This window comes from Perca flavescens, chromosome 24 (assembly GCF_004354835.1).
Source record: "Perca flavescens isolate YP-PL-M2 chromosome 24, PFLA_1.0, whole genome shotgun sequence".
Taxonomy (NCBI): domain Eukaryota; kingdom Metazoa; phylum Chordata; class Actinopteri; order Perciformes; family Percidae; genus Perca; species Perca flavescens.
Genome location: NC_041354.1, coordinates 14,366,854 through 14,394,059, shown reverse-complemented (window position 1 = coordinate 14,394,059; position 27,206 = coordinate 14,366,854). Strand labels below are relative to the sequence as shown.

At 42.1% G+C, this 27,206-nt stretch overlaps 1 protein-coding gene across 3 annotated transcripts in view; it reads right to left on the bottom strand.

The window, feature by feature from the left end:
- Positions 1-27,206, bottom strand: part of dgkza (diacylglycerol kinase, zeta a) — a 131,351-nt gene that overhangs the window by 34,922 nt on the left and 69,223 nt on the right. For all 3 annotated transcript variants that reach the window (XM_028571708.1, XM_028571709.1, XM_028571710.1), the window contains 2 exons: positions 26,132-26,211; positions 540-606 (listed from right to left, as the gene is read on the bottom strand). In XM_028571708.1, coding sequence (XP_028427509.1) covers positions 540-606; positions 26,132-26,211 — 147 coding nt within the window. The remainder of the gene's footprint in view (positions 1-539; positions 607-26,131; positions 26,212-27,206) is intronic.

Genomic DNA, 27,206 nt, shown 5'->3' with positions numbered 1-27,206 from the left:
TTATTTTGAGAAAGTACTGACTCAGAAAGCTGTGTGCATGTTACAGGTTTGTGTCTGCATTGCATTTCCTCAACCATTACGTTCTTTAAATAAAAATTCAGATTTTTTTCACAAACCGTTGTGTTTATATTCTGTAAAATCCCCCCCCCCCCCCAAAAAATGACCTGCCCTTGCCACACCGCTCTGATGATGCCTCTTCAATGAATTTTAATCCAGACACCAATTTTGCAGATGTAGAAACAACAAATGTCACTCAACGAGATGGGGAATAACTGTTTTCATACCGAGCAACGCAGAGAGACTGCGCTATTTTGTGTGTATTTTGTCTACCTAACACATGTCTATAAGAAGTCGGTAAGCATGGTCTTCATAAATGTAGCACAATTTCCTTGTTTAACTGTCGTCCTTTGGGGTGCGGGGCGAAGTTGGCTTTTTTGGGTGCCTTGTCTGAAGCCTCAGATCAGGACTAGACCAATATTGTCGGATTGAAGGATAGCGTCACAAATTTGAAGTAAAAATTAACAATGTGATGTACTTACAGTCAAGAAAACACCACTTTGGAGATAATCTTTGTGAAGAAAGACCTTTTGGCTTGGCTGCCTCCTCCTGCATAACACACAGACAAAACCATTAGATTACAGAGCAGGAGAAAATTAGATGATCCATTTTTCTATAGATAGAACAGAAGTACCAACAAGCTGATAGAGCAGCTCTGGTAGCATGAAAGAAGAAGACATAGGTGTATGGAACAGAAGGTTCTTAAAACTTTTTGATATTAATAAACGTTGATTACATTCAAGCCATTGCCAAATGAGTTGCTACAAAGCTAATTAAGACTATCAGCTCAACACAACTCCGTCCGTATTTCTCACTATGGCTATGTTCAGAAGATTGTGTTGTCCGGTGACTTTGCCGCGCAGAAACTCAAGTGAATTACCTCTTCTAAAGAGTCCATCGTGTTTTTTTTAACATCCCAGAAAGCCAATGACAAAGAAGCCAGGCAGAAAAAGCAAGCGATCAGGCACTGTGGAAAAAAACGGGACTCGGAACTAAGTCAGCTGATAGAGCAGAGTTTGCGAAGGACTGTTGAAGGCAAGCTCAACATCTTTGGTGGGATCATTTTTGCAGAGACACCTTTGGGAAGTCAGTAGGAAGGAGCCCAGGGCTCCAAGGAAAGGAAGGAGGGAGAAGGACATAAAGTAGCTAGTCAAGGACCAGACGTCAGCTGGAGAAAAGCTGCACCCAGCGAGAGAACTGGCCTAAAGGAGATATGGGATGAGATCAAGCAAAGGCTTGCCAAGCGGCAGAGAGCAGAGAGGATCAGAACGAGGAGGGAAAAAAACGAGAGAAGGAGAGAACCAACTTCTTCAGAGACACATCTAAACATGCTCGTCAAAAACCTATGCAAAAGAAATCAGAAGTCCCATTTGATTCAGCACTGAAATTGAATAAACCCTGAAATTAGACTTGTAATGATTTGTAAGGTTCTGTGACCCGGAGAAAGTTGTCCACACCTTCATATGCACTCTCCTCATTACTGCAACATTTTTTTTTTTTTTTTTGGTATCACTCAGACATTTTCTTTTCATCCAGTCTCCAATTATCTCAGAATGCTGCAGCTCGATTTTTTAACAAGATGAAAAAAAAAACGACACCATATTACTGGGATTCCTGCGTCTCGCTCTGGCTCCGGCTCCCCGTTGGTTCCCGGCTGTAGGCTGAAGTTTAAAACCTTGTTCTTTGTTTAAACAGCACTAAATGGTCTTAGTCCTGTTTCTATCTGTGAACTGCCGCTGTACTACACTGTCAGACCCCTCAGATCCTCCCACCAAAGACACCTATATGTCCACAGATCAAGGACTATGAAATGTTGAGAGGAGGGGGTCGAGGTTTGAAATTCTCTTCCTCCCCTTCCAATTTGTTCTTCTCACTTCGTTGAAGTTTTCAAATGTAAAACAAAACATTTAGTAGTCTAACTTTAACTGTTAACTGTGTCTGAGGCCCTATGTTGTTTGGTTAATGTTCTTTTTTTCTTCTTTCTTCATGTTTGGATCAGCTTTCTTGTGTCCTTCTAGCTAAAAATAATGCAGTCTTATCCAACAGCTCTGCAGTTAATCTTCATGAATCATCATCTTCGTCATGTTCAGTTTTTGTTGAAACTGTTTTAGAGAGGTGTTGATTCAATGATTATTTTGTATTTACTGCTTAGTGGTGGGGAAAAGTGACACTACATGTAGGCACTACTAGTTAAAATACATTTCCCAGTAGCAGTCAGGTGATGCATCACAAAATGTTATATATATATTTTTTTTAAATCTTTGAAACGATTGTGCAAACTTTGATTCAACAACCTGCATGCATTCGTTTCCTCCACCAGCCAAACATATCTCTTTTTCAGAAGGTGATTTTGACGTTAATACAAATAATCTCGTATTTAGTGGCATTCTGTCTCTGTCAGTAATGTTATCTAATGTTACCGGTTCTTGGGTGAAACTGATTTATAGACATTTTTCATCTACAATCCACTATGAATTAGACAAGAAGCAGCAACAAGACAGCTGATACAAACCAAAATATGCAAGCAGTATGGATCACGATATTTTTGACCAAATACCTCGATATCGACACCGCAACAATATTGTAGTGTTGACTATTGGTGCGTTCACAAAATATATACACAATGAGATTTTTGATAAATAATCATCAGTAATGTGGATATGATGACTAAATGGGTAAAGCCAAATACTGTAATAGAACAGTTACAACAGTCTGATAAGTTCAGAAAATGACATCACTTTACTTTAATGCAGCCTTTAAAACCAGGAAAAGACACCCCTTATGCCATATCGCGATATTACGATATCCAAACTCTAAGACGATATCTAGTCTCATATCACGATATCGATATAATATCGATATATTGCCCAGCTCTAGCAAGCAGTACGCCAACACTTATAAAAAAAAAAGCTAACAAAGTCTGCGTAAGGAGAAGGTCAGGATGGATGGATGGGTCAAACAAACTTTTAAAATTCAAAAATTCAAATTCAACTTTTTACCCAAGAAACTGCCGTTTGTATCCCGTTTGAAACCAGAAGTCAACGTGGACCTAGTTTAATTTTGTCACGGAACTTATGTATTTACGTAACAAGCTTACTGAATTTAACCCAAACAATGACCTTTTCTGAAAACCTAACCAAGTATTTTGTTGCCTAAATCCAAGTAGTTCAGACGGAGACGGCAGTAAGACGAGTGCTTAGGGACCGTCTACAAAACTACAGAGAGAGATACAACAAAAAATATATATTAATTAAATGATTAAATAAGGTAGTGTCTCCAAACTTACCACAATCATAACGTGTCTCCTGCTAGTTGTACCACAGCACTTACGTTAAAAAAATAAGCATATTCATAATTTTGGTAAATATTTTTTGCCAAAATGTTTTTATATATATGTCATAATTACAGAGAGTCATGTCTCCAAAACTACTCCGCACATAGAAGGCAGAATTTTTCATCATTCAAATCTGTGAATATCTTTCTAACTTTGCGCACGTTTAAAAAACAGAGAGCACGGATTAACGCACGCGTTTATAAAACCCGAGGGAACGGATTTTTTATTCTGTGCGCACGGTTTAGTTTTTTTTTCTCAGCTAACCCCAGGGGGCTCCATAAAGTTCTGTACTGCAGGGGCTTGCAGTGATCACATGTGTCGCTGGACATCCGTATGATATCTTTCAAGAAGTTATGCACAGTGTTCTGTGCTTCATCCTACAAACCGCTGTTTGAGGATATGTGTAACTTTAACAAGTGATGTGGATGTAATGTTAATGTAACGCTACTTTTTTTAGTCAGCTATCTTTCATGTTACAATAAGAAAGGTTGAGTAAATTATAGGATTTATAGTAAACTAAATCTTCCACTAGATGTACACTAAAGAAATATCGCGTCATCTGACAATTTAACTTGGTGATGTGCACACCGAGGACCTCTCTTGGACAATACACATGGACACAGTAACTAATAAGAGCTCACCAGCGGCTCTATTGCCTTAGAAGACTGAGGAAGTTTGGCATTAACGCCAGCATCCTCACAAACGTCTACAGACGCACCATCGCACCCGCTTGCCGACAGGCTGGATCACAGTCTGGTACAGGAAGTGTTCTGCCCACAGCCGCCAATCACTACAGAGAGTAGTGGAGGTGGCACAGCACATCATCAGCAACCGTCTCCCAGCCATTCAAAATAGCTTTCATTCAGCTGTGTGACAACGAAAGGCACACAGCATCATTAAGGACCACAGCCACCCAGCATGCAGACTGTTCTCCTTGTTACTGCATGTCAGACGATACTGGTGCAGGATTCTTAACTTATGACCCACATTTTCCACATCACATGTCTGCTTACCTGCTGCCTGCACTTTTTGCTGTTTAAATAAAGATGCTCTATCAATATGACTGCTGCTATTGAGCGACTCACACAAATTCTCCTTTAATGTATGTACATAGCGTTATATTTTTATGTATCTATTTATGTCACACTAAACGCTCATATACCATTTCTCACTCCTTTTTCTTATCACATTTGTGCAATACTGTATGTTAAAACTTCACTGTCGTTTACACACAATCCTCATTTTCATATATGTATATAGTGCTATATTGTATCGGTCCTCTCATTCTATTTTACATCTTATTGTCATTTTTTCCTAATATTGTTATCTATTTATGACTAGAGGTCCTGTCGAATAGATTTCATTGAACTGTTGACCCTGTGGCTGTGTATGACTAATCAAACTGAAACTTAAACTTGTTAAAAGGCTTTTCTAAAAGGGACTGGGATATACTCTTAAAAATAGTGATTTCTAGCATAAAACTGGTAAAAATGTATAGATAATCAATGCTGTTTTGGCAGCTTCAATGCAATACAAATCAACCAATTTCAGTTCAGCACTGTAAAGAAGTGAATGACTGTGAAGAGTTACCTTCCAATAGACGTGACAGGAGGAAAACAAGCCAAAGAAAGTAAAGTTGTTTTCCTTTCAAAGTGCAAACCTTTCATGGAGACTGTGACAGAAAGGCTGGCTGAAGTACACACTCCTACTCTCATTCTCTGCGTTTGTCTGTACTTATCTAATCCTGCTGTCGACTTCGGCAGCAGTCTCGAGCAGGGTAAAATGCCTGCAGGCTTTTACAGCAAACCTACAAACAGGGAATCAAAAGCTTAAAACGTCCAACTGAATGACTCCTCTCTTCACCTTCTTTCTTCTCCTGTCTCTTCCCCGTTCACTCCTGTTTGTATTCTTACAGATAAAGTTGCCCGAGTTCTTTCTCAGTTTCGGCGCCTTGTGGGCCTCGTGTTCTGATTCATTCAGCGCCTGGAGTCGCGTGTGTGTTATTTATCAAACAGAAGAATCAGCCTGGAAGTGCATTTTGCCTGCCGCTCCAGGTATCAGCAGTGAGATGCACCTTCTTCTCAAGTTTTCACTCATTATGGAAGATATATACACTCACAGGCCACTTTATGGTGTACACCTGTTTGACTGCTTGTTAATGCAAATATCTAATATGCCTATCACGTGGCAGAACCTCAATGCATTTAGGCATGTAGACATGGTCAAAACTAGTACAAGACGATTTAAGTGTTGTTGGTGCCAGACAGGCTGATTTGACATTTCAGAAACTACTAATCTACTGGCATTTTCAGGCACAAAAACTCTAGGGTCAACAGAAAATGGTCCGAAAAAGCCAAGGTATGCAGAAGAGCATCTCTGAACGCACAACGCATCCAACCTTTAAGCAGACGGGCTACAGCAGCAGAAGACCACACCAGGGGCCACTCCTGTCAGCCAAGAACAGGAAACTGAGGCTAGAATTGGCACAGGCTCTCAATAATTGGACAATAGAAGATTGGAAAAACGTCGGCTGATGAGTCTCGATTTCTGCTCCGACATTCAGATGGTAGGGTCAGAATTTGGCGTAAACAACATGAAAGTTAAATGATGTTTTCTTAGCACACTTTGGGCCCCTTAGTACCAATTGAGAACTGTTTAAACACCACAGCCTGAGTATTGTTACTTACCATGTCAATCGCTTTATGACGACAATGTACCCATCTACTAGTGGCTACTTTCAGCAGAACAATGCGCCATGTCACGTAGCTCAAACAACAATGGTGCAGCTCACATTTGTGCTTACATATACCCATGTATGTCAATTTAGTCCACAGTGACTTGAAGTGTGGTCGTGATACGCTGATGAGACCACACTGGTGAGAACATCTTGTCTTTCTTGAAGGACAATTCCAGCGCAAAACGAACCTAGGGGTTATTAACTCATGTGTACCTACTCTGTCGCTCTCTGGGACACGTTTTCATGCTAATTGAATGAGTTTGGAGCTTTGACGAGGCTTCCGCGGACCGCTGGTTAGCTTACAATGCTAGTATTTGGGGCATAGGGACACTCAAATTAAATCGTTATTTAATACCACTAAAAAGGCTCGAAATATCACCACACCATAACGTTAGCATAATGAGGGTCCCTAAATGTGAACCTAAGCATTGACTACATTGTAAGTGTACAGATAGTTTATTAAAAAGGTATATTATAAAAGACAGTCACGTTCATGTTTACTTGCGGGAGCCATCTTGGAAACCAGTCATGACTAGTCGAAAAACGAGCGCCATGCAAATAAGTCTGAGATTCCCATACTGTCTATGGAGATTCCATGTTGCACGGCGTTCGACTTGTCATGACTGGTTTCCAAGATGGCTCCCGCAAGTAAACATGAACGCGACTGTCTTTATAATCTATATTTTTAATAAACTATCTGTACACTTACAATGTTGTCAATGCTTCGGTTCACATTTAGGGACCCTCATTATGCTAACGTTATGGTGTGGTGATATTTCAAGCATTTTTAGTGGTATTAAATAATGATTTAATTTGAGTGTCCCTATGCCCCAAATACTAGCATTGTAAGCTAACCAGCGGTCCGTGGTAGCCTCGTCAAAGCTCCAAACTCATTCGATTAGCATGAAAACATGTCCCAGAGAGCGACAGATTAACAGTTAATAACCCCTAGGTTTGTTTTGCGCCGGAATTGTCCTTTAACACGTCTAGATTTTGGAACTAAAAAGATACACATGGAACACCTTATCTTGATCATGGAAGACGTAAAGAAACCATACAGAATTGTTCTGGTCGCACAGTGCAACAAATGTTCGCCATATTCGCTCATTATGAGAAAACGGTTTCTCCTACTCAATCACAAACTGCACCAGTGAGCATCACCATTCACCCGAGAACAGGAGATCAAACGGTGAAGAGTGTTATGCAACACAAAGTCTGACAACAACTCATGAGCTGCCTTCTTAGCGTTAGTGATCCAACCTATATAAAACAAGATAGTGTGGTTAAAAATAACATTTACAGAGTTAGTGTTTCTCTGCATGCTCCTGAACAGGGAGATGAAAAGCTCAGCACTCAATTTGCTCTCATCCACAGTGACTGCCAGCAGCAAGTTAAAGAGCCCTTTTCAAATTCACTGCATTTGCATGCAGTTAAGTATTGGTTTTATAATGATGTATGAAGCAGGTGTCATTTTTCAGGTTGAAGAATTAAGACAAACAGTTAACAAAGCTCTCCTGGGTTAAACCTGATTACATGGCCATGTATAAAATGGGAAATGGACTGCATATATATAGTGCTTCTCTATCAAACTGGACAAAGCGCTTTACGATTTTCTTCTTATTCACCACACACACACACAAAACACACACACACACACACACACACACACACACACACACACACAGTTTCACTATCTTTGTGGGGACTCGCCATTGACATAATGCATTCCCTAGTCCCTTAACCTAACCTAACTAAATGCCTAACATTAACCCTTACCCTCACCCTAACCCTAACCCAAACCTAACCATAACTTAATTCTATCCCTAATCCTAAAACCAAGTCTTAACCCTCAAACAGTCCTTTAAACATGTGGGGTCCAGCATTTTGGCCCCACAAAGCTGTCGGGACCCCATAAGTATACTGGACTCCCGGTTTTTGGGGTTCAGTGTCTTGCTCGACTGTGACATTGGGGTTAACAAGAGTTGTTAACATGTAGAAATGTTACCGTGGCAGAAAATATCAATACTCATAGATTGAGGTTGGCGATTTTTGGTACCAACACCCAGGTGATTAGCAGTGTTTCACTACACAATAAAACAACGTAATTCATCTATAGAAGGTGGGGGAAGTTAAGTGAATCTAGCAATTTCTTGTTGTGCGTCCTCCATTTGTGACTTTGTCTCAAAGTTCAGCACCATCAAAATACGTTGTTTGCAATTGATCAACAGCATGATTTTGCGTGTCGGAATTAAACCAATGTTGAACTCTTTAACTTTATTGCACCTCCACAAGTGAATCCATTATTGTGGTGATTCCATTTTATTTGTTTATTTATTTGATTAGGACAATGCACATTAATGAACATTTCTGTAAATGCGCCAGTGTTAGCCAGTCGGCTAATTTTCAACTGTAGTCCTAGTTGCCTAGCATGCATGTCTTTATGGTGGGAAGAAACCGGAGCAACCGGAGGAAACCCACGCACACATGGGGAAAACATGCAAACTCCACACAGAAAGGCCTGAGACAACCTGGGTTCAAACCCAGAACCTTCTTGCTGTGAGGCAGAAGTGCTAACCACTGAGCCACCATGCTGCCTTTGTCATTAAAGATACCATATGTAAGTTTTTTGCATTAAAATGTCAAAAACAACTATACCTATGATATATATTTTGTTTAGTTGTCTACTTCAGTATCCCAAATGTTTCCAACAATATTCAAACTGTAATTTAAAATGTTATTTTAATGTGCCCTGCTATGCCCTGCTACACCCAGCAGTGCCCTGCTACGCCATGAACTACTACAACCACTATTTCTAGTCATAGTTCCATTATCTTTATTGTGACTATAATTGCCGCTGTTCATCTCACCCCCAAACGGCACCATCAGACACCGCCTACCAAGAGCCTGGGTCTGTCTGAGGTTTCTCCCTAAAAGGAAGTTTTCATCACCCCTCGACGTTTTTGCCTAAAAAGGAAAATGTTCCTCGCCACTGTCGCACAGTGCTAAATGCTTGCTCTTGGGGGAATTACTGGAATTGTTGGGTCTTTGTAAATTATAGAGTGTGGTCTAGACCTACTCTATCTGTAAAGTTTCTTGAGATAACTCTTGTTATGATTTGATACTATAAATAAAACTGAATTGAATTATTACAACCCGTTCTCACTCCCAACTCGTAAAATACTGGTGCTTGGTCAGTGGCTCTTCGCGTCTGATACCGATGCAAGAATCACCTTTTAGCATCTGTATGGAACACACCGGGCATATCAACAGCTCGACCACAGCGCTGTAAAATGCCATAGTATTAAGAGCTACAACGGTAGGGAGTATGAAAAACCCCCAAAACGGCGTAAGGAAGTTGGTTGCGGTGGTGGATGGGTCAGACAACTAGAGCTTAGATCAGGCCCAAAAAAATCAAGCACGAACCTACCCGAGCCTGTGCACGTTGTGTCCAAGCCCGGCCGACACATTAACTGTAATCATGAGCCCGAGTCTGATTGAAACCCGACAATTTTTTAAATACGTGGGCCGTACGGACAATTCCGAGTTGTTTGAACTACAGAAATCTGTTTTGAATTATCTTAATGAATAATGCAACAAGGACGAAGCGTGTACACTGCGTTGTTTGTTTATTCAGAATGTAAAGGATCGCAAATGGATCCGAATGAAGGAACGTAAAAAAACTTAATTAAAAAAAAACTCTACCCTATCTCCCTCAGCTGAATAGTGTGGTTAACATATCAAGGCAGCAACATAATCAAAGCCTTGGAACCATATAGGAGACTTTCTTGTCTCGATCACCTAATTAATACTGTCCTTCGCCACGGTCTGCATGCCGACGCGCTGGCTGACAACGCGCCGGATATAGGAGAGACCATCTCTGCTGCTAAAGGACTCCTGGTTCATTCGTACTATTATGTGCTACGTTGACAAGTGACTCATGCTAATGCTTGGTGGCTAAACCGTATGGTAACATTATAATGTAATGCTCATGAAGTGATTTTTAGTATGACTGTTTTGACCACGGTTAATAGCGCTAGGCTACCCCATGATTAAATTCGCCACATAAAGTTAGCTGTATGGGTAGTCGACTAATCTAATGCTAAGTTAGCCAGCAACACCTATACTCAACTGCCACATCCCCCCCTGAAAGGAACGTCATGCGGTGGTGCCTGTAACCCAGCTCACAGTCACCTATTGGTGGCTGAACACAAAAATCAACTGCCGCTGATATGTGCCATTTGCTTTTTTTGATAACTCTGCAAACCCTTGGTGTTCTCTCAATGAGCTTCATGAGGTAGTCACCTGAAATGGTTTTACCTTCACAGGTGTGCTTTGTCAGGGTTAATTAGTGGAATTTTTTGTTTTTTTCCCCTTATTAATGAGAATCTACAAAAAAGCATGAAAATAAAAAGGGTGGCTACTTTGAAGAATCTAAAATATAAGACATGTTTTCAGTTATTTCACACTTTTTTGTTAAGTACATAATTCCATATGTGTTCATTCATAGTTTTGATGCCTTCAGTGAGAATCTACAATGTAAATAGTCATGAAAATAAAAAGGAAACGCATTGAATGAGGTGTGTCCAAACTTTTGGCCTGTACTGTATGTATGTATGTATGTATGTATGTATGTATGTATGTATGTATATATATATATATATATATATATATATATATACACACACACACACACACACACACACACATATATATACACAGTGGGGCTCGAAAGTTTGGGCACCCAAGGTAAAAATTTGTATTAATGTGCATAAAGAAGCCAAGAAAAGATGGAAAAATCTCCAAAAGGCATCAAATGACAGATTAGACATTCTTATAATATGTCAAAAAAAGTTAGATTTTATTTCCATTATTTACACTTTCAAAATAACAGAAAACAAAAAAATGGCGTCTGCAAAAGTTTGGGCACCCTGCAGAGTTTATAGCATGCACCGCCCCCTTTGGAAAGCTGAGACCTGACAGTGTCATGTATTGTTCTCAATCATCGTCTGGAAAGACCAAGAGATGTCAATCTCAAAGGTTTTAAATGCCCAGGCTCATCTGACCTTGCCCCAACAATCAGCACCATGGGTTCTTCTAAGCAGTTGTCTAGAAAACTGAAACTGAAAATAGTTGATGCTCACAAAGCAGGAGAAGGCTATAAGAAGACAGCAAAGCGTTTTCAGATGCCAATATCCTCTGTTCGGAATGTAATTAAGAAATGGCAGTCATCAGGAACAGTGGAAGTTAAAGCAAGATCTGGAAGACCAACACAAATATCAGACGGAACAGCTCACAGGATTGTGAAAACTGAAACTGAAAATAGTTGATGCTCACAAAGCAGGAGAAGGCTATAAGAAGACAGCAAAGCGTTTCAGAGAAAACCAAATATCAGACGGAACAGCTCACAGGATTGTGAGAAAACCAAGTCAAAACCCACGTTTGACTGCATGATCCATCCAGAAAGATCTGGCAGACACTGGAGTTGTGGTACATCATTCCACTATAAAGAGATACTTGTACAAATATGGTCTTCATGGAAGAGTCATCAGAAGAAAACCTCTTCTACGTCCTCACCAAAAAAGTCAGCGTTTGAAGTTTGCAAATGAACATATAGACAAGCTTGTGGAAACAAGTTCTGTGCACCGATGAGGTTAAAATAGAACTTTTTGGCCGGAATGAGCAAAGGTACGTTTGGAGAAAGAAAGAAAGAAAGGGCACGGAATTTAATGAAAAGAACCTCTGTCCAACTGTTAAGCATGGGGGTGGATCAACCATGCTTTGGGGTTGTATTGCAGCCAGTGGCACAGGGAACATTTCACAAGTAGAAGGAAAAATGGATTCAATAAAATGTCAGCAAATTTTGGACGCTAACTTGATGCCATCTGTGAAAAAGCTGAAGTTAAAGAGAGGATGGCTTCTACAAATGGATAATGATCCTAAATACACCTCAAAATCCACGGTGGATTACATCAACAGGCGTAATCTGAAGGTTTTGCCATGGCCTTCACAATCTCCTGACCTCAACATAATTGAAAATCTATGGATAGACTTTAAAAGAGCAGTGCATGACCTTATCGTGGTGGAGAGGTTTGTGTGTCTCTGTGAACCTGAGGGCTGTGTTGTCTGGAGCTTTGTGCTCCTGGTAGGGTCTCCCAAGGCAAAGTGGTCTCAGGTGAGGGGCCAGACAAAGAATGGTTCAAAACCCCAATGAAAAAGCTAAGCAGAGATGGAGTGACCCTGCCCGGAGGAAGCCGGGGCCCCGTCTGGAGCCAGGCCCAGACGGCGGGCTCGATGGCCAGCGCCTGGTGGCGGGTTTGCCCACGGAGCCCGGCCGGGCACAGCCCGAACAAGCTACGTGGCAACTCCCTCTCCATCCCATGGGCCCACCACCTGTGGGAGGAACCGTTGGGGTCGGGTGCGATGCCACATGGGTGGCAGTGAAGGTCAGGGGCCTCGACGGACCAGACCCGGGCGGCAGACGCTGGCTCTGGGGACGTGGAACGTCACCTCTGTGGGGGAAGGAGCCGGAACTGGTGCGGGAGGTGGAGCGCTACCGGTTAGATCTGGTGGGGCTTACCTCTACGCACAGTCTTGGTTCTGGAACCATACTCCTGGATAGGGGGTGGACTCTTTTCTTCTCCGGAGTTGCCCAGGGTGTGAGGCGCCGGGCGGGTGTGGGGATACTCACAAGCCCCGGCTGAGCGCCGCTGTGTTGGAGTTTACCCGGTGGACGAGAGGGTCGCCTCCCCACGCCCTGCGGGTTGTGGGGGAAAACTCTGACTGTTGTTTGTGCATATGCACCAAACAGGAGTTCGGAGTATTCGGCCTTCTTGGAGACCTTGACTGGAGTCCTGCATGGGGCTCCAGTGGGGACTCCATTGTTCTGCTGGGGGACTTCAACGCACACGTGGGCAATGATGGAGACACCTGGAGGCGTGATTGGGAGGAACGGCCTCCCTGATCTAAACCAGAGTGGGTGTTTGTTGTTGGACTTCTGTGCTAGTCATGGATTGTCTATAACGAACACCATGTTCGAACATAGGGATGCTCATAAGTGTACCTGGTACCAGAGCACCCTAGGCCGAAGGTCAATGATCGATTTCATAATCGTTTCATCTGATCTGAGGCCGTATGTTTTGGACACTCGGGTGAAGAGAGGGGCAGAGCTGTCAACCGATCACCATCTGGTGATGAGTTGGGTCAGAGGGTGGGGAAGACTCTGGACAGACCTGGTAAGCCCAAGCGTGTAGTGCGGGTAAATTGGGAACGTCTGGAGGAGGCCCCTGTCCAACAGACTTTCAACTCACACCTCCGGGCGGAGCTTTTCGTGCATCCCTGTGGAGGCTGGGGGCATTGAACCCGAGTGGACAATGTTCAAAGTTTCCATTGCTGAAGCTGCGGCGAGGAGCTGTGGTCTTAGGGTCTTAGGTGCCTCAAGGGGCGGTAACCCACGAACACCGTGGTGGACACCGGTGGTCAGGGAAGCCGTCCGACTGAAGAAGGAGTCTTTCCGGGATATGTTATCCCGGAGGACTCGGAGGCAGTTGCAGGGTACCGAAGGGCCGAAGGGCTGCAGCCTCTGCCGTGAAAGAGGCAAAGCAGCGGGTGTGGGAGAAGTTTGGAGAAGACATGGAGAAGGACTTTCGGTCGGCACCAAAGTGCTTCTGGAAAACTGTTCGCCACCTCAGGAGGGGGGCGGGGAACCATCCAAGCTGTGTACAGTAAGGATGGGACACTGTTGACCTCAACTGAGGAGGTAATAGGGCGGTGGAAGGAGCACTTTGAGGAACTCCTGAATCCGACTAATACGCCCTCTATGTTAGAGGCAGAGCTGGAGGATAATGGGGGATTGTCGTCGATTTCCCAGGCGGAAGTCACTGATGTAGTCAAACAACTACACAGTGGCAAAGCCCCGGGATTGATGAGATCCGTCCAGAAATGCTCAAGGCTCTGGGTGTGGAGGGGCTGTCCTGGTTGACACGCCTTTTCAACATTGCGTGGAAGTCTGGGACGGTGCCAAAGGAGTGGCAGACTGGGGTGGTGGTTCCCCTTTTTAAAAAGGGGGGACCAGAGGGTGTGTGCCAATTATAGGGGTATCACACTTTTCAGCCTCCCTGGTAAAGTCTACTCCAAGGTGCTGGAAAGGAGGGTTCGGCCGATAGTCGAACCTCGGGTTGAGGAGGAACAATGCGGATTCCGTCCTGGTCGTGGAACAACGGACCAGCTCTTCACTCGCAAGGATCCTGGAGGGAGCCTGGGAGTATGCCCAACCGGTCTACATGTGTTTTGTGGATTTGGAGAAGGCGTATGACCGGGTCCCCGGGAGATACTGTGGGAGGTGCTGCGGGAGTATGGGGTGAGGGGGTCTCTTCTCAGGGCCATCCAATCTCTGTACAACCAAAGCGAGAGCTGTGTCCGGGTTCTCGGTAGTAAGTCGGACTCGTTTCAGGTGAGGGTTGGCCTCCGCCAGGCTGCGCTTTGTCACCAATCCTGTTTGTAGTATTTATGGACAGGATATCGAGGCGTAGTCGGGGTGGGGAGGGGTTGCAGTTTGGTGGGCTGGGGATCTCATCGCTGCTCTTTGCAGATGATGTGGTCCTGATGGCATCATCGGCCTGCGACCTTCAGCACTCACTGGATCGGTTCGCAACCGAGTGTGAAGCGGTTGGGATGAGGATCAGCACCTCTAAATCTGAGGCCATGGTTCTCAGCAGGAAACCGATGGAATGCCTTCTCCAGGTAGGGGAATGAGTCCTTACCCCAAGTGAAGGAGTTCAAGTACCTTGGGGTTGTGTTCGCGAGTGAGGGGACAATGGAGCGGGAGATTGGTCGGAGAATCGGGCGCAGCGGGTGCGGTATTGCATTCAATCTATCGCACCGTTAGGACGAAAAAGAGAGCTTAGCCAGAAGGCAAAGCTCTCGATCTACCGGTCAGTTTTCGTTCCTACCCTCACCTATGGTCATGAAGGCTGGGTCATGACCGAAAGAACGAGATCCAGGGTACAAGCAGCGAAATGGGTTTCCTCAGGAGGGTGGCTGGCGTCTCCCTTAGAGATAGGGTGAGAAGCTCAGTCATCCGTGAGGAGCTCGGAGTAGAGCCGCTGCTCCTTTGCGTCGAAAGGAGCCAGTTGAGGTGGTTCGGGCATCTGGTAAGGATGCCCCCTGGGTGCCTCCCTAGGGAGGTGTTCCAGGCACGTCCAGCTGGGAGGAGGCCTCGGGGAAGACCCAGGACTAGGTGGAGGGATTATATCTCCAACCTGGCCTGGGAACGCCTCGGGATCCCCCAGTCGGAGCTGGTTAATGTTGCTCGGGAAAGGGAAGTTTGGGGTCCCCTGCTGGAACTGCTCCCCCCGCGACCCGACACCGGATAAGCGGACGAAGATGGATGGATGGATGGATGGTGCATGACAGACAGCCCAGAAATCTCAAATAACTGGAAGACTTTTGTAAGGAAGAATGGGCGAAGATACCTCAAACAAGAATTGAAAGACTCTTGGCTGGCTACAAAAAGCGTTTACAAGCTGTGATACTTTCCAAAGGGGGCAGTACAAGGTATTAACTCTGCAGGGTGCCCAAACTTTTGCAGACGCCATTTTTTTGTTTTCTGTTATTTTGAAAGTGTAAATGATGGAAATAAAATCTAACTTTTGACATATTATAAGAATGTCTAATCTGTCATTTGATGCCTTTTGGAGATTTTTCCATTTTCTCTTTATGCACATTAATACAAATTTTTACCTGGGCTGCACAAACTTTCGAGCCCCACTGTATGTGTGCGTGTGTGTGCGCGCGTGTGTGTGTGTATATATATATATATATATATATATATATATATATATATATATATATATATATATATAGTACAGGCCAAAAGTTTGGACACACCTTCTCATTCAATGTGTTTCTTTATTTTCCTGACTATTTACATTGTAGATTCTCACTGAAGGCATCAAAACTATGAACACATATGGAATTATGTACTTAACAAAAAAGTGTAAAATAACTGAAAACATGTCTTATATTTTCGATTCTTCAAATTAGCCACCCTTTGCTTTTTTTGATAACTCTGCAAACTCTTGGTGTTCTCTCAATGAGCTTCAAGAGGTAGTCACCTGAAATGGTTTTCACTTCACAGGTGTGCCTTGTCAGGGTTCATTAGTGGAATTTTTTCCCTTATTAAAAAAAAAGCAAAGGGTGGCTACTTTAAAGAATCTAAAATATAAGACATGTTTTCAGTTATTTCACACTTTTTTGTTAAGTACATAATTCCATATGTGTTCATTCATAGTTTTGATGCCTTCAGTAAGAATCTACAATGTAAATAGTCATGAAAATAAATAAAAAAACGCAGTGAATGAGAAATGAACATTGAATATATATATATATATATATATATATATATATATATATATACACACACACACACACACACACACACACACACACACTTTCGCATTTCGTATTTCTTCGTCGGTAACCATGTGGTTTGTCCAAGTGGTGTTGCCGTAGCTAGCTGTCAAAGATGGCAGCTGTTCTACACATGCGGTCAACAGTCCCAGCCGGTGACTGCAGTAACACGAACCCATCCAGGAAATCAGCCAGCGCCAAGTGCTAACAATGCTAACGGCAGTAACAGAAAGTTTACTGATCCATCGGGAAGGTCATATCAGACTCCCACCACTGACGCAAAGCTTGGCCGTAATCGAGCTAATGTCCAAACGAAAATTAAATATTTTGTCTCCTTCTCTCCCCATGGTCTACCGCAGCTCATTTTGTTTTGTTCCGTAGCTTTTAATTTGAGAACTTCCTGTAATTGGTCCATAGTTCCAAACATCCCCAAAAAAAAGGTTTTCACTAGAAACAAACCCAACGGTTGGTTCAATTTGATCCAGACTACAGCTTTCCGTCATGACTTCTGTTATATGGGTTATTTTCATAAACTGCTTGTATTTGAGTACGGAATAAGAGATGGTATTAAAGATGGGACAAAGCCATTATTTGTTTAATATTGTGATTTATGTTTTATTACAGGACTTAATAAATGCGTCCTCACTATTATTGTGGTTTCAAAAAGGGATGTGGTCTTCTAAAACAATGAGAAGGAAAAAGCACTACATGGTTTTCATTTATATGTAATTCAAGGTTGCTTTGGCTGGTTAAGTGGTTTTATGTCTGCTTCTATAAACCACAGAAATGGAAAGGACCGCAGAACTCTATGCTTTGTGAACACAATTCAGGTTGCACAGCGAGCACGCTGTAAAAGCACAGCAACCTCATCCTCTCCACCGCACGTCAGGGTGACAGAGCATGACAATAATCCCAGCAGCTAAATCTCCCCGGCCACAGAGAAGAAAGAAAGAAAGAAAGAAAAGAAACATACACCAGGTGGAAACCTCATATACGGCTGGACCTTGTATGGTCAATCTGCTAAATTGTGGCCAAATTGATATAAGGATTGTCAGTTGCGTCTATATTGTGATGGCTATTAAATGTTCATCTGCAATTTTCTGTAGTGGTCCCAGCAGTATTTGTTTTTAAAGTGTACTGAAGTAAAGAGTATTTATTAGAAGGAAAAACCCCTTGAGATGAATCATATCATTTTCGAGAGGGTCATTAAGACGCATGTAGTCACTGTGGGTGTAGTCTCGCATTGCCAGACCTATCTCCACAGCGCTGCGGAGTAAGGTCTGGCTCCTCGGCGAAGCGAGAGTGGCCCTGCAAAATTGTCTTGGGAAGGAACTTGTTTTGGTGGAACATTTGAATCCCCGCAAAAGAAAACACCACATAACATTTTAAATTAAGTTAACCGTTCACACGATACAGTAATGTGAGCCATTTACATAAATGGATAAATGGTTAAACGTAATTTGCTTTTGCCAGTGAATTGCCGTGTGTATTTTTTTCCATACAAATCCCTGCCAATCGGTCCCAAAACATCCCAGTTAAAGAGTAAATGCTGTAAACATACATTCTTTGTAAATCTTTAAAATAATTCACTAAAAGAACCAAGCAGGTCTGTCTGTTGCACGATCAAAAAAAGAATCACTAAAACTTGCCATTTTCAGCGTGTAGCTTGCTAGCTTGAAGTTTGTCGTTTCCCGAAGAGAACGGAGTTAGACAACGGCAACACACATCGCCAGATGTACCGGCGATTATCCTGGAGATAAACTGCCGTCAATCCAGACTTCTGTGGGTGTATGTCATGTCCCATGAAGTATCCACAAATAGGTCCTGTAAATGTTTCATGATGAAAGCCTTGATGTTAGGAAATAAAGAGATTCTGCCCACTGAAGCACTACAGGGCTTTTCATTTTATACAGGAAGCGTTAAGTTTGTATTGACAGCATAATGTCATGACAAAACAAGGCAAACAGGAGCAGATCAGAAAACTCCATGCTAAATTAGGATTATATCACATTACGTTCATTTTTAGCTCAAGCTTTTATCCAAATCAACTTAATAAGTACATTCAACCATAAAGTTAACATCAGATGGGTTGAGTGTGGGATTCTTTAAAAGAGGGTTCACTCTAGCTGCTCTCTCTACCCCAGTTGTGAAATACTGCCGCTTTGTATTAAACATGGATGATGTATCAAAACTGCTTTTAACAACTGTGGAACAGGCTGTATGGTTGGGAACACCATTATCAACCACCTGATGTATGCAGATGATCTGGTGATTCTTTGTCCATATAGTGCTGGTCTTCAACAGTTACTAAGGGTCTGCTCGCAATATGGCTCAGACTTAGACATTAAGTACAATTCTAAGAAGAGTAATATTATCATTGCTAGAAGCAGGGAGGACAATAAACGGTCATTTCCTGCTTTCCTTCTGTCTGGTACTGTCCTTAAAGTGTGTGATGAGGTCAAACACTTAGGGCACTATATAACTGATGACCTGTCTGATGATTGGGACATTCACAGACAGTTCTGTACGATGTATGCACAAGCTAATATGTTTATTTAATTTAGTATGTGTTCATTGTATGCAAAGACCACACTTTTTAAAGCTTTTAGCACCCCAATGAATACTGCCCACTTGTGGCGGCACTATTAAAAAAGCAGTATGCAGAAACTCAATGTGGCATATAATGATGGCATGAGGCTGCTTGCTTAAAATGCCACGACGGAGCAGTGCAAGCCAAATGTTTGTAAGTGTTGATGTATCCACCTGTCCTGCTGTACTCAGGAATCTTATGTACATGCATATGTAGACTGAGTCATTCAACAGCATAATTGCAACACTAGTGAACCCTGCAAAGAGTTAGGTTCACTTCAAGATTGTGGAATCATTGGCGTTTTAGTCTATACGCTATTATCTGAACACTCTTTTTGTGTATTGTGGAACTCTGACTGATGTAATAGTAAAGTAAACCGACACTAAAGGGGCATGTCCACTAGATCCTGTTATGGAGGGCGTCTTAATGCAAAGTGTAATGTGTGCAAATTGCATTTTTTACGGTTGGAATGCTCAAAAAGGTCTGCAAAGACCATTTCATTTACAAAAATGTTGAAGGAGGTAAGATGCTACAAATCATTTGAAAATGATACTGTAATTATGCTAGATAAGTTTAAGACTCAAAATGCATTTAATTGAAAGAAATACCCCAGTTGTACCCATTTCATGCCACAAAACAAAAATGTCAAGTACAACTACATTTTGTGTATGAAATGGAGCTGAATCTGTATTTGTAAGATTTAGGTTCTTAGTGTTTTACAGTGACAGAAGACTTGATTTGTTGATGATGAATTGGTGGTAGGTCTGTATTTTATATTAAAGTAATTCATTATACAACTTAAAAGCTATTTTGAGGTACTTACCTTGCAATTAGTGCCATTACATAAGATCATAATATGTGGTAGGTATAACCAGTACCCATTGTAGCTTTTCTTTTTGTGACACGTTATGATTCAAAAGAGAAAAAGAAAGTATCAAAAGTTAAAAGTGACTATATTTACTAGTAAAGATTACATTTCAAAAGTAACAAGCTCTTTGAGTTTCATTTATTATTAAGATTTCTCTCTGATCCTGTCTTCTGATGACTGTGTGACAAAACACTGTGAAAAGTGTTTATTGAACAATTTCAGTTATCATGAATACCACACTAAAAATACTTTCCAAACGTTAGAACTGTACGACTGTATGAATTGTCTTGTCACCGTTTTTGTTTTCAGGCCTCTTGTGAGAAGATCGAGGCCTCAAAAAGACTACCTAATTAACCCTGCACTTAAATAAAGAAACAACTAAAAAAAGAACCCTAACCTTTATTCACTGAGCAATTATTTAGTCTATTCTGACACAACAGAGTAAATCACATCCGCATCATAGGGCAAATTCAGCTCACCTTTACAACAGGTCACAATACAATAAACTTACTAACAAACTTGGCTACACCCACACAAGAATACCAAAAGCACATTTAAACACACGGTTAATCAATACACGTAGTAAAAGGTCACACACATTAATAAACCTTCACAAACAACAGTCCATGCATCATGCTGAGACACATGGGGAAACTAATCTCTGTGGAAACAAGCTTGTGTGTTTTAGTCTCCAACAATATTTGGGGTCATAAACTGCTACTGCTGATGTCCCCATCAAAGTGTATATGTTGGTTCCCATTTTCTTTCAGTATGTTAGGTATGAAGGTATTGTTGATATATGTACAGCAAGTGCACAAGAGTGAAGTGAAAAGGAATCTAAATCAGAGGGGTGTAGGGATTCATTATCCTCTAAGCCATTCACATTACTTGCCTCATACCTATCAAACAGCTGTGCAAATGACAATAGAGCATGATGAAAAGGGCTAATCAAAAGGAGAGGCAAGGTGACTTCTCCAAGTAAGAAAAACAATGCTGTTGTCTGGATGGTACAGCATGAAAAGACATGAATGCCCAGCACAACAAATCTGCAAACATGCTGAGGTCATTTAGGTTGAACTTTAATTTGAGGACAAACTGAAAGTCCGGTCTTGTCAAGTTTTCTGTGCATGATGTTGCCTTGTTGCCTTAGCTTGCACAGTGATCTACATAAATGCCATTATATGTGGTTTCTGAATCTGTTGTAGACTAAATTAAAATCATTTACTACTCTAAAACCAGTGGTGGATGACAGACAATGATAAGACTTAGATCATTAGTGTTATCAGAGGCTGAATTCCAGGTTAGAAGGGCTTGAGAAGCACAGGAAGGTCGAAGAGACCTGGTTGTTGTGTTGGCTGGACATTGCAAATGCCTATGGTTGTATACAAGACAAGCTGGTTGAAACATCACTAGTTCAGCTCAATGTTTCTAGCGAGAACTTGATTCTAATCTATTAGAAGTGCTTCAATCTGAGAGTCACTTCTGGAACAACCTCAATAAAACATTGGCTAGAGAAAGGGATTATCGCAGGATGCATCATTTGAGTAATCCTATTCACCTTAAGTCAGCAGTAGTGGAGTGAAGAGGCTCTGACCAAGTGTGGTGTTCATCAGAGCCATCATGGATGACTTGATGGGGGACAACTACATCAGTCTTACATGAGACCTGGATTAGTTTTAACCAGTGATGCTTCTTCCTTGTGATGTATCAGATGTAGGTCACAGAGAAGCCAAAGTAGAGCCTGGACAAGGTCTTTGTTGCACCCTCAAGTCAAGGCTGAGGTGGACTGATCAGGGCTGCCTGGGAAATTTAAGTCCTGGATCTTTCAACATGGTAACCTTAAACAATTAATATGGCCCCTGCTGAGCTTTGGGCTTCAAAAGGAACATCAAGCCTTTCCTTCAAAAGGTGGCTGGGACCCCCGCAAATGCTCAGCAGCATCCCCTCATGCAGGCATAAGAATAAGCTACGGCTCCCCTGTGGCAGATTGACAGAGTTATCGACAGGTTATCCAGGAAAGGGGGTGCTATATAAAGTCTCTTCAGAGATACAAGTCTACAATGATGTATTCAAAGTCAGGACTATAGGAGAGTCAAGGGTGCAGGACTTGGTTGTTCATGGCTGCATGTCCAGAGTTGTTGTCTGAAGAGCCTTGGGGAGGGGCAGATGTCATCTGCAATAGCAGATACCACTTGCACAGAAATCTACAGAAGCAAACAAGTGCACCTGCAAGCAAGGCAGCTTTGCCATCAGGCGTAGAAGGTCCTTCTAGAATTAACTTGGACTCAGAGGACTCAGAGAAGAGGGGGCCAAGCACAAACCTGATAGGCGAGGGCAGCAGATAACGATTTCAGGCACAATTTGTACCCATTTAAGTTCACTGCAGAGGCTTTGCCGCCAAGACAGAGCCATCATGGACCATCACCGACAGATCAAGATCAAGATGGCTGTGGATCAAGGTGTGATCCATGAACCACATGCTACTTGGATTCAAGCTCAGGCCTGATCTTCTACAACTGGATGGCCTGGGTAAGGCAGCTTGATGCTGAAAAGCCTACAGTCCACAGTCAGTGACCCCAGGTCATATCACGGATGACGTATCTTTGTGCATCACAAGATGTCTAAACCAAGTTCACAATCACTACTTGTGTCGTGCTGAAGACAGACATGGTTCTCAGATGTCTAGCTCAGTGCAAGTCTAATTTTCAAGACAATAACACCTTACTTCATGCTGCCTCATTAAAATTAAACTCCCATCTGTTTGTGTCTATCCTATCACCGTTGCACATGCTGTGCTGGTCAGAAAAATATCAACATTGACAAGCAAAGTACATGTACATGAGGAAAATACAAACAAGTGGTGGCACATGCTCTAGTCTTTGCAATGCAATTAAAATAGAGCCACAATTCAAAAAGGCAAAAAAAAAAAAATCACAAAAGATTTTTCACATCCAAAAAATAAATGTCAGCAGCATTCACAAAAATACTGAAATATTGCAGTACTGCAAAAAAAAATGAAAAAAGGCTCTGCACTCAGACCTGTTGAGCCAAGAGTTTAAATGAATGACCTGCCACAAATCTTAGAGGTTGGAGGGCTTGTACATGCTACACTGGTTACAGAAAATTTGCAGAGCAAAGTTGGCATCAGTTGCCTTTGGGGCGTTTCAGGGCAGAGATCTGTTCACACCATAGACAAACTGATGTCAGAAATTGGTCATTTCAAACATGAGAACAGTCTAGACAGAAATATCGGGTCTGGGAAAAAAAAAAGAAAAGGAATTGTGCATTAAGCCCTGTAATGTGAACATGGCTTTAGGATTTCCATTGTAAGATGCCAAGTACAAAAGACAACCTCTCGGTTTTACTTTTCTCCAAACCACTGTCTGGACTGAGTTTGGCTGAATATAGCTCTGTTCAGACATGTCATCTTTTCCATTCCTGGCTTCATTAATGGCCTTTTGCCCTCTTAAACATAGGTCTCCATTAGAGAGATGTTCCATAATGACTGTTCGAACATTAAAGGAGCATAATGGATAACAGCTGCAATTCTCATGTGATATTTAGCATCTGACAAGCAAGAGAAAAGTCTAAAGCCCTTTTTTTCCTCCTTGCCACAGTGACAGTCGAGCTGGAGAGCAGTGGTGAGTTGGTAATGAATGATATAATGAAGAAGTGTATTCACTCACATGATGAATCAGTCACAGATGTTAAAACGTTTTAGCAGTCACAGTAAATATCTCCATCCAGGGCCGTAGCTACCATTGAGGACACTGAGTTCACGTTCTTTGAATTTGTTTCTATGGGACTTTGGGGAAGCTCATATATTACAGTCAAAGTTAAATTGTTTAATACTGGTTTTGCTATTTTTTGACTCAATCTAACAATGAATCTGCCTCAAGAACAGTTCATCCGATCTACTTTGCACTTGGCAGGTATATTGATGGGCACCCCATGGCGTTCGGTGCGTCGAATTTGGACATGCGACACATTCATTATGAATACATTTTGACTAAACCATTAGGGGCGCTCTGTGCAGCAGCTTGGGTGGGGCTTCGTGGCTCAGCGGACTGACTAAGGCATTTCTTCGTTACCTTTCCCGATTTCAACTTTTCTGTGTGGATGCGGTCAAAAAAAGCAATCAAACTGATGAAGTCAACAAATGAAGTTAAAAAGAACATTAACTAGTTCCCACTCTGAGCTGGTGTCTGTATCAGCGTAGTGTATTGAGAGGGGACCCTTATTAATGGTTACTCCGCTGAACGGCATGCTGGGTACAGCTCGCTCTCCGTCACTCGCTAGTACATTTAAGAACAAATGATGAAAGAAAGACCAAAACAAACTCAAACATTTTAAGCATCAGCACATTCAGAATGAATTTGTTTTTCAGAAATAGCCTAGTCCTAAATAGCTAGATGTTAGCAAACGGCGCATATACTCCAGCATTGGTAGAAGAGGACTTAACTATGTGATGGCAGGTGTATTGCTCAGGACCCAAGGAAGCAAAGGGTTGAGTACAACGTTGTTATCAGTGGCCAAACATTCGGCTCATTGTTTTTCCGACAACAGCAGTGACAAAGTGCTCGTTTGTGTCTTTAGCGGCAGACTGTTAAGTAATTAGACCCAGGTTATTCTTAAGTGATAGAATACTATTTCCTAGATACACTTCATGCATTTAGCTGTGGCAGGGAAATGATTACTGATGAGTGGGTTTTAAAAGGTTTTTGGCAAATATATTTTCTGTTCTCACTTCAAGTGACTAAAACATTAGGATGTCCTTATTAAGTGTAATAATTAAGATGTTTATTTTGTTCATGATCCTGTTTAAAATATGGCTTTATCTGTGTATATGTGTGTGCATATTATGTTGTGTAATGTATTAATGGCCACAAGCTGTACTTTGTATTCCCTAGAGTACAGAATCTATTCTGTCTATGTGTGTGGGTGTTTGTTTGTTTAGAATGGCGTTTGTGTGTGTGTGTGTGTGTGTGTGTGTGTGTGTGTGTGTGTGTGTGTGTGTGTGTGTGTGTGTGTGTGGTGAATAAGAATCAAATTGTAAAGCGCTTTGTTGGAGGAATTCAAAGCAGCATTTTGGTGGAACATTTAGAGACCTCTTTAAGACTTCTTCACTGTCAATCATTCAAACTGGCTATCAGCACTGGTGTCAGATGTAACCTTTCTACCAAAATCCACCTCTGGATTCAGACAGGTAGCTTTCTAATGACTTTGATGGTTTGACTTAAAAACTAAGCAAATTTAAACCAGCCTGAAAGAACTGCAGCAATATTAGCAGAGTAGTCTGTTACCTCCCACTTGAATCTTTCTCTTTAATATTGCAGTGGTTGAATGTTATCTTCTGTTTTTGCATTATCTAAAGTTAATCAGCCCGTTTTGGAGAAAAGCCATGTAGCACTGTCTCACTCAGCAGCACCATAAATATCTTAGGGGGCTTATGAGATGTAGTGTAAATTCTAACTTTGGTAGACAGAATTATTTATTTTTTCTTAAATGTCACTTTTTCCCCGTCTGCAATATCTTTTTCAGTAGGCATTGCTTCTTGGTACTCATTGTTAATGCAGCCTAAAAGGAATTGATGGACTGTTAATCAACGGTTGTCAGATTTTCCAATAAAATGTTGAATGTTGAAGCGTTGGTGGCAGTTAGTTTCCCGTGTGCCTCTGAACCAAACAAAAAACACACTACAAACTCCAGCATCCGACTACCAACCTGCAGTCCCAAGCATCTGAGGGAGGGGTGGACAGAACAGAAGTCCTAGAGAGAAAGATGGCAGCATAGGAAAGGAAAGGGCTCTATAGGCTTGACAACTCAAACTGTGAAGCAGCGCACTGACATTTGCATGTACTTGCTCAACCAATCAGAGTGAGCCGAGCCTTTCCAACAGTACCAGCCTTGACAGAAACACAACATAATATTGCTTTCTGTTATGCTTCATCATATGTTTCATGTGATATTTAAAACATAAACTTTAGAGCAAGAAAAATCCCTTGATCCCCATTAACTCAAATAAATAGAAAATTCTTGCTTTGTGGTACTGCCTTTTTATTTCCATTCAGTGACACAGAACCATGCCCTTTTCATATCTACACCGGTTTCCCCCCCCCGTCCCTCTCTCCTCCTTACCTCCTGCAAACGCTGGATGTGTTCTCTGCAGGTTTCTAAGTCGCTGTCACCAGAAACCACGATTAGTCCCAGAGGAATGGCTGGAAATACAGAGGAGCAAGACAATTATCCAACAGCACTTTGATATGTACTTATACAGTGGTGCTCAACTCCAGCCCTCAGGACCCTGGAAGTACTGCTAGTTTTAATTTTGGTCATCTAGCAGGGACTGGCGTAGACCTGGGACTCTACATGAATCTAATTAAATATATGGTACTATATCGACAACCAGCAGCACAATGGTTGCTGAGGACCAAAATTGGGAACCACCAACAGCAACTTGTCAAATGATATATACTGTACATAAACTTGCTACGTTGAGTGTTTTGGGGTACAAAAACACAGCTGCATTAGTTTTTAGATAACATAATATACCATATTAATATTACTGGAATATTTGCTAAGAATATCATCTTTGTGACAGAAAGAAAACATTTATGACATAGGTTAGAACCAGACTTTAAAGTCCTTCAGTGGAAATTCATGGTCAAAAGGTTGCTTGTGTTTTTTATGCCAGTGTATTGCTAATAATGAAGTGGAGAGCATCTTGCGATGGGATCACATAAGCCGCAACGCCAAATCGGGCCATGAGCATAAAGTGGGGGGGGAACCCTTCCCTACTTCCAGCGCTCTTGCTCGGACCACACCCATTTTCGAAGCTTTCATTTTGCTTTCAACTAGACACCTAAAAAAAAAAAGTTTTATGACTGTCATTCACGGTTGTTAGCCCAGGAAGCGTAAAGTGAGGGGGACCAAGGCTCTTGCTCGGACCACACCCATTTCCGAACTCATCCTTCATTTTGATCCCAGCAAAGTACACTGCCGTGGCTGGTAACAAGAAGCAAGAAACAGTAAATTTAGATGGACTGTATAGCTTTTCTAGTCTTAATGGCTACTCAAAGTGATTTTACATAGCACAGGAACCATTCACCATTCACACACATCCATACACTGCGGCCGAGGCTGTCGTACAAGGTGCCACCTGCTCATCAGATAAACATTCACACACATTCACACTCCGATGGTGCAGCATCGG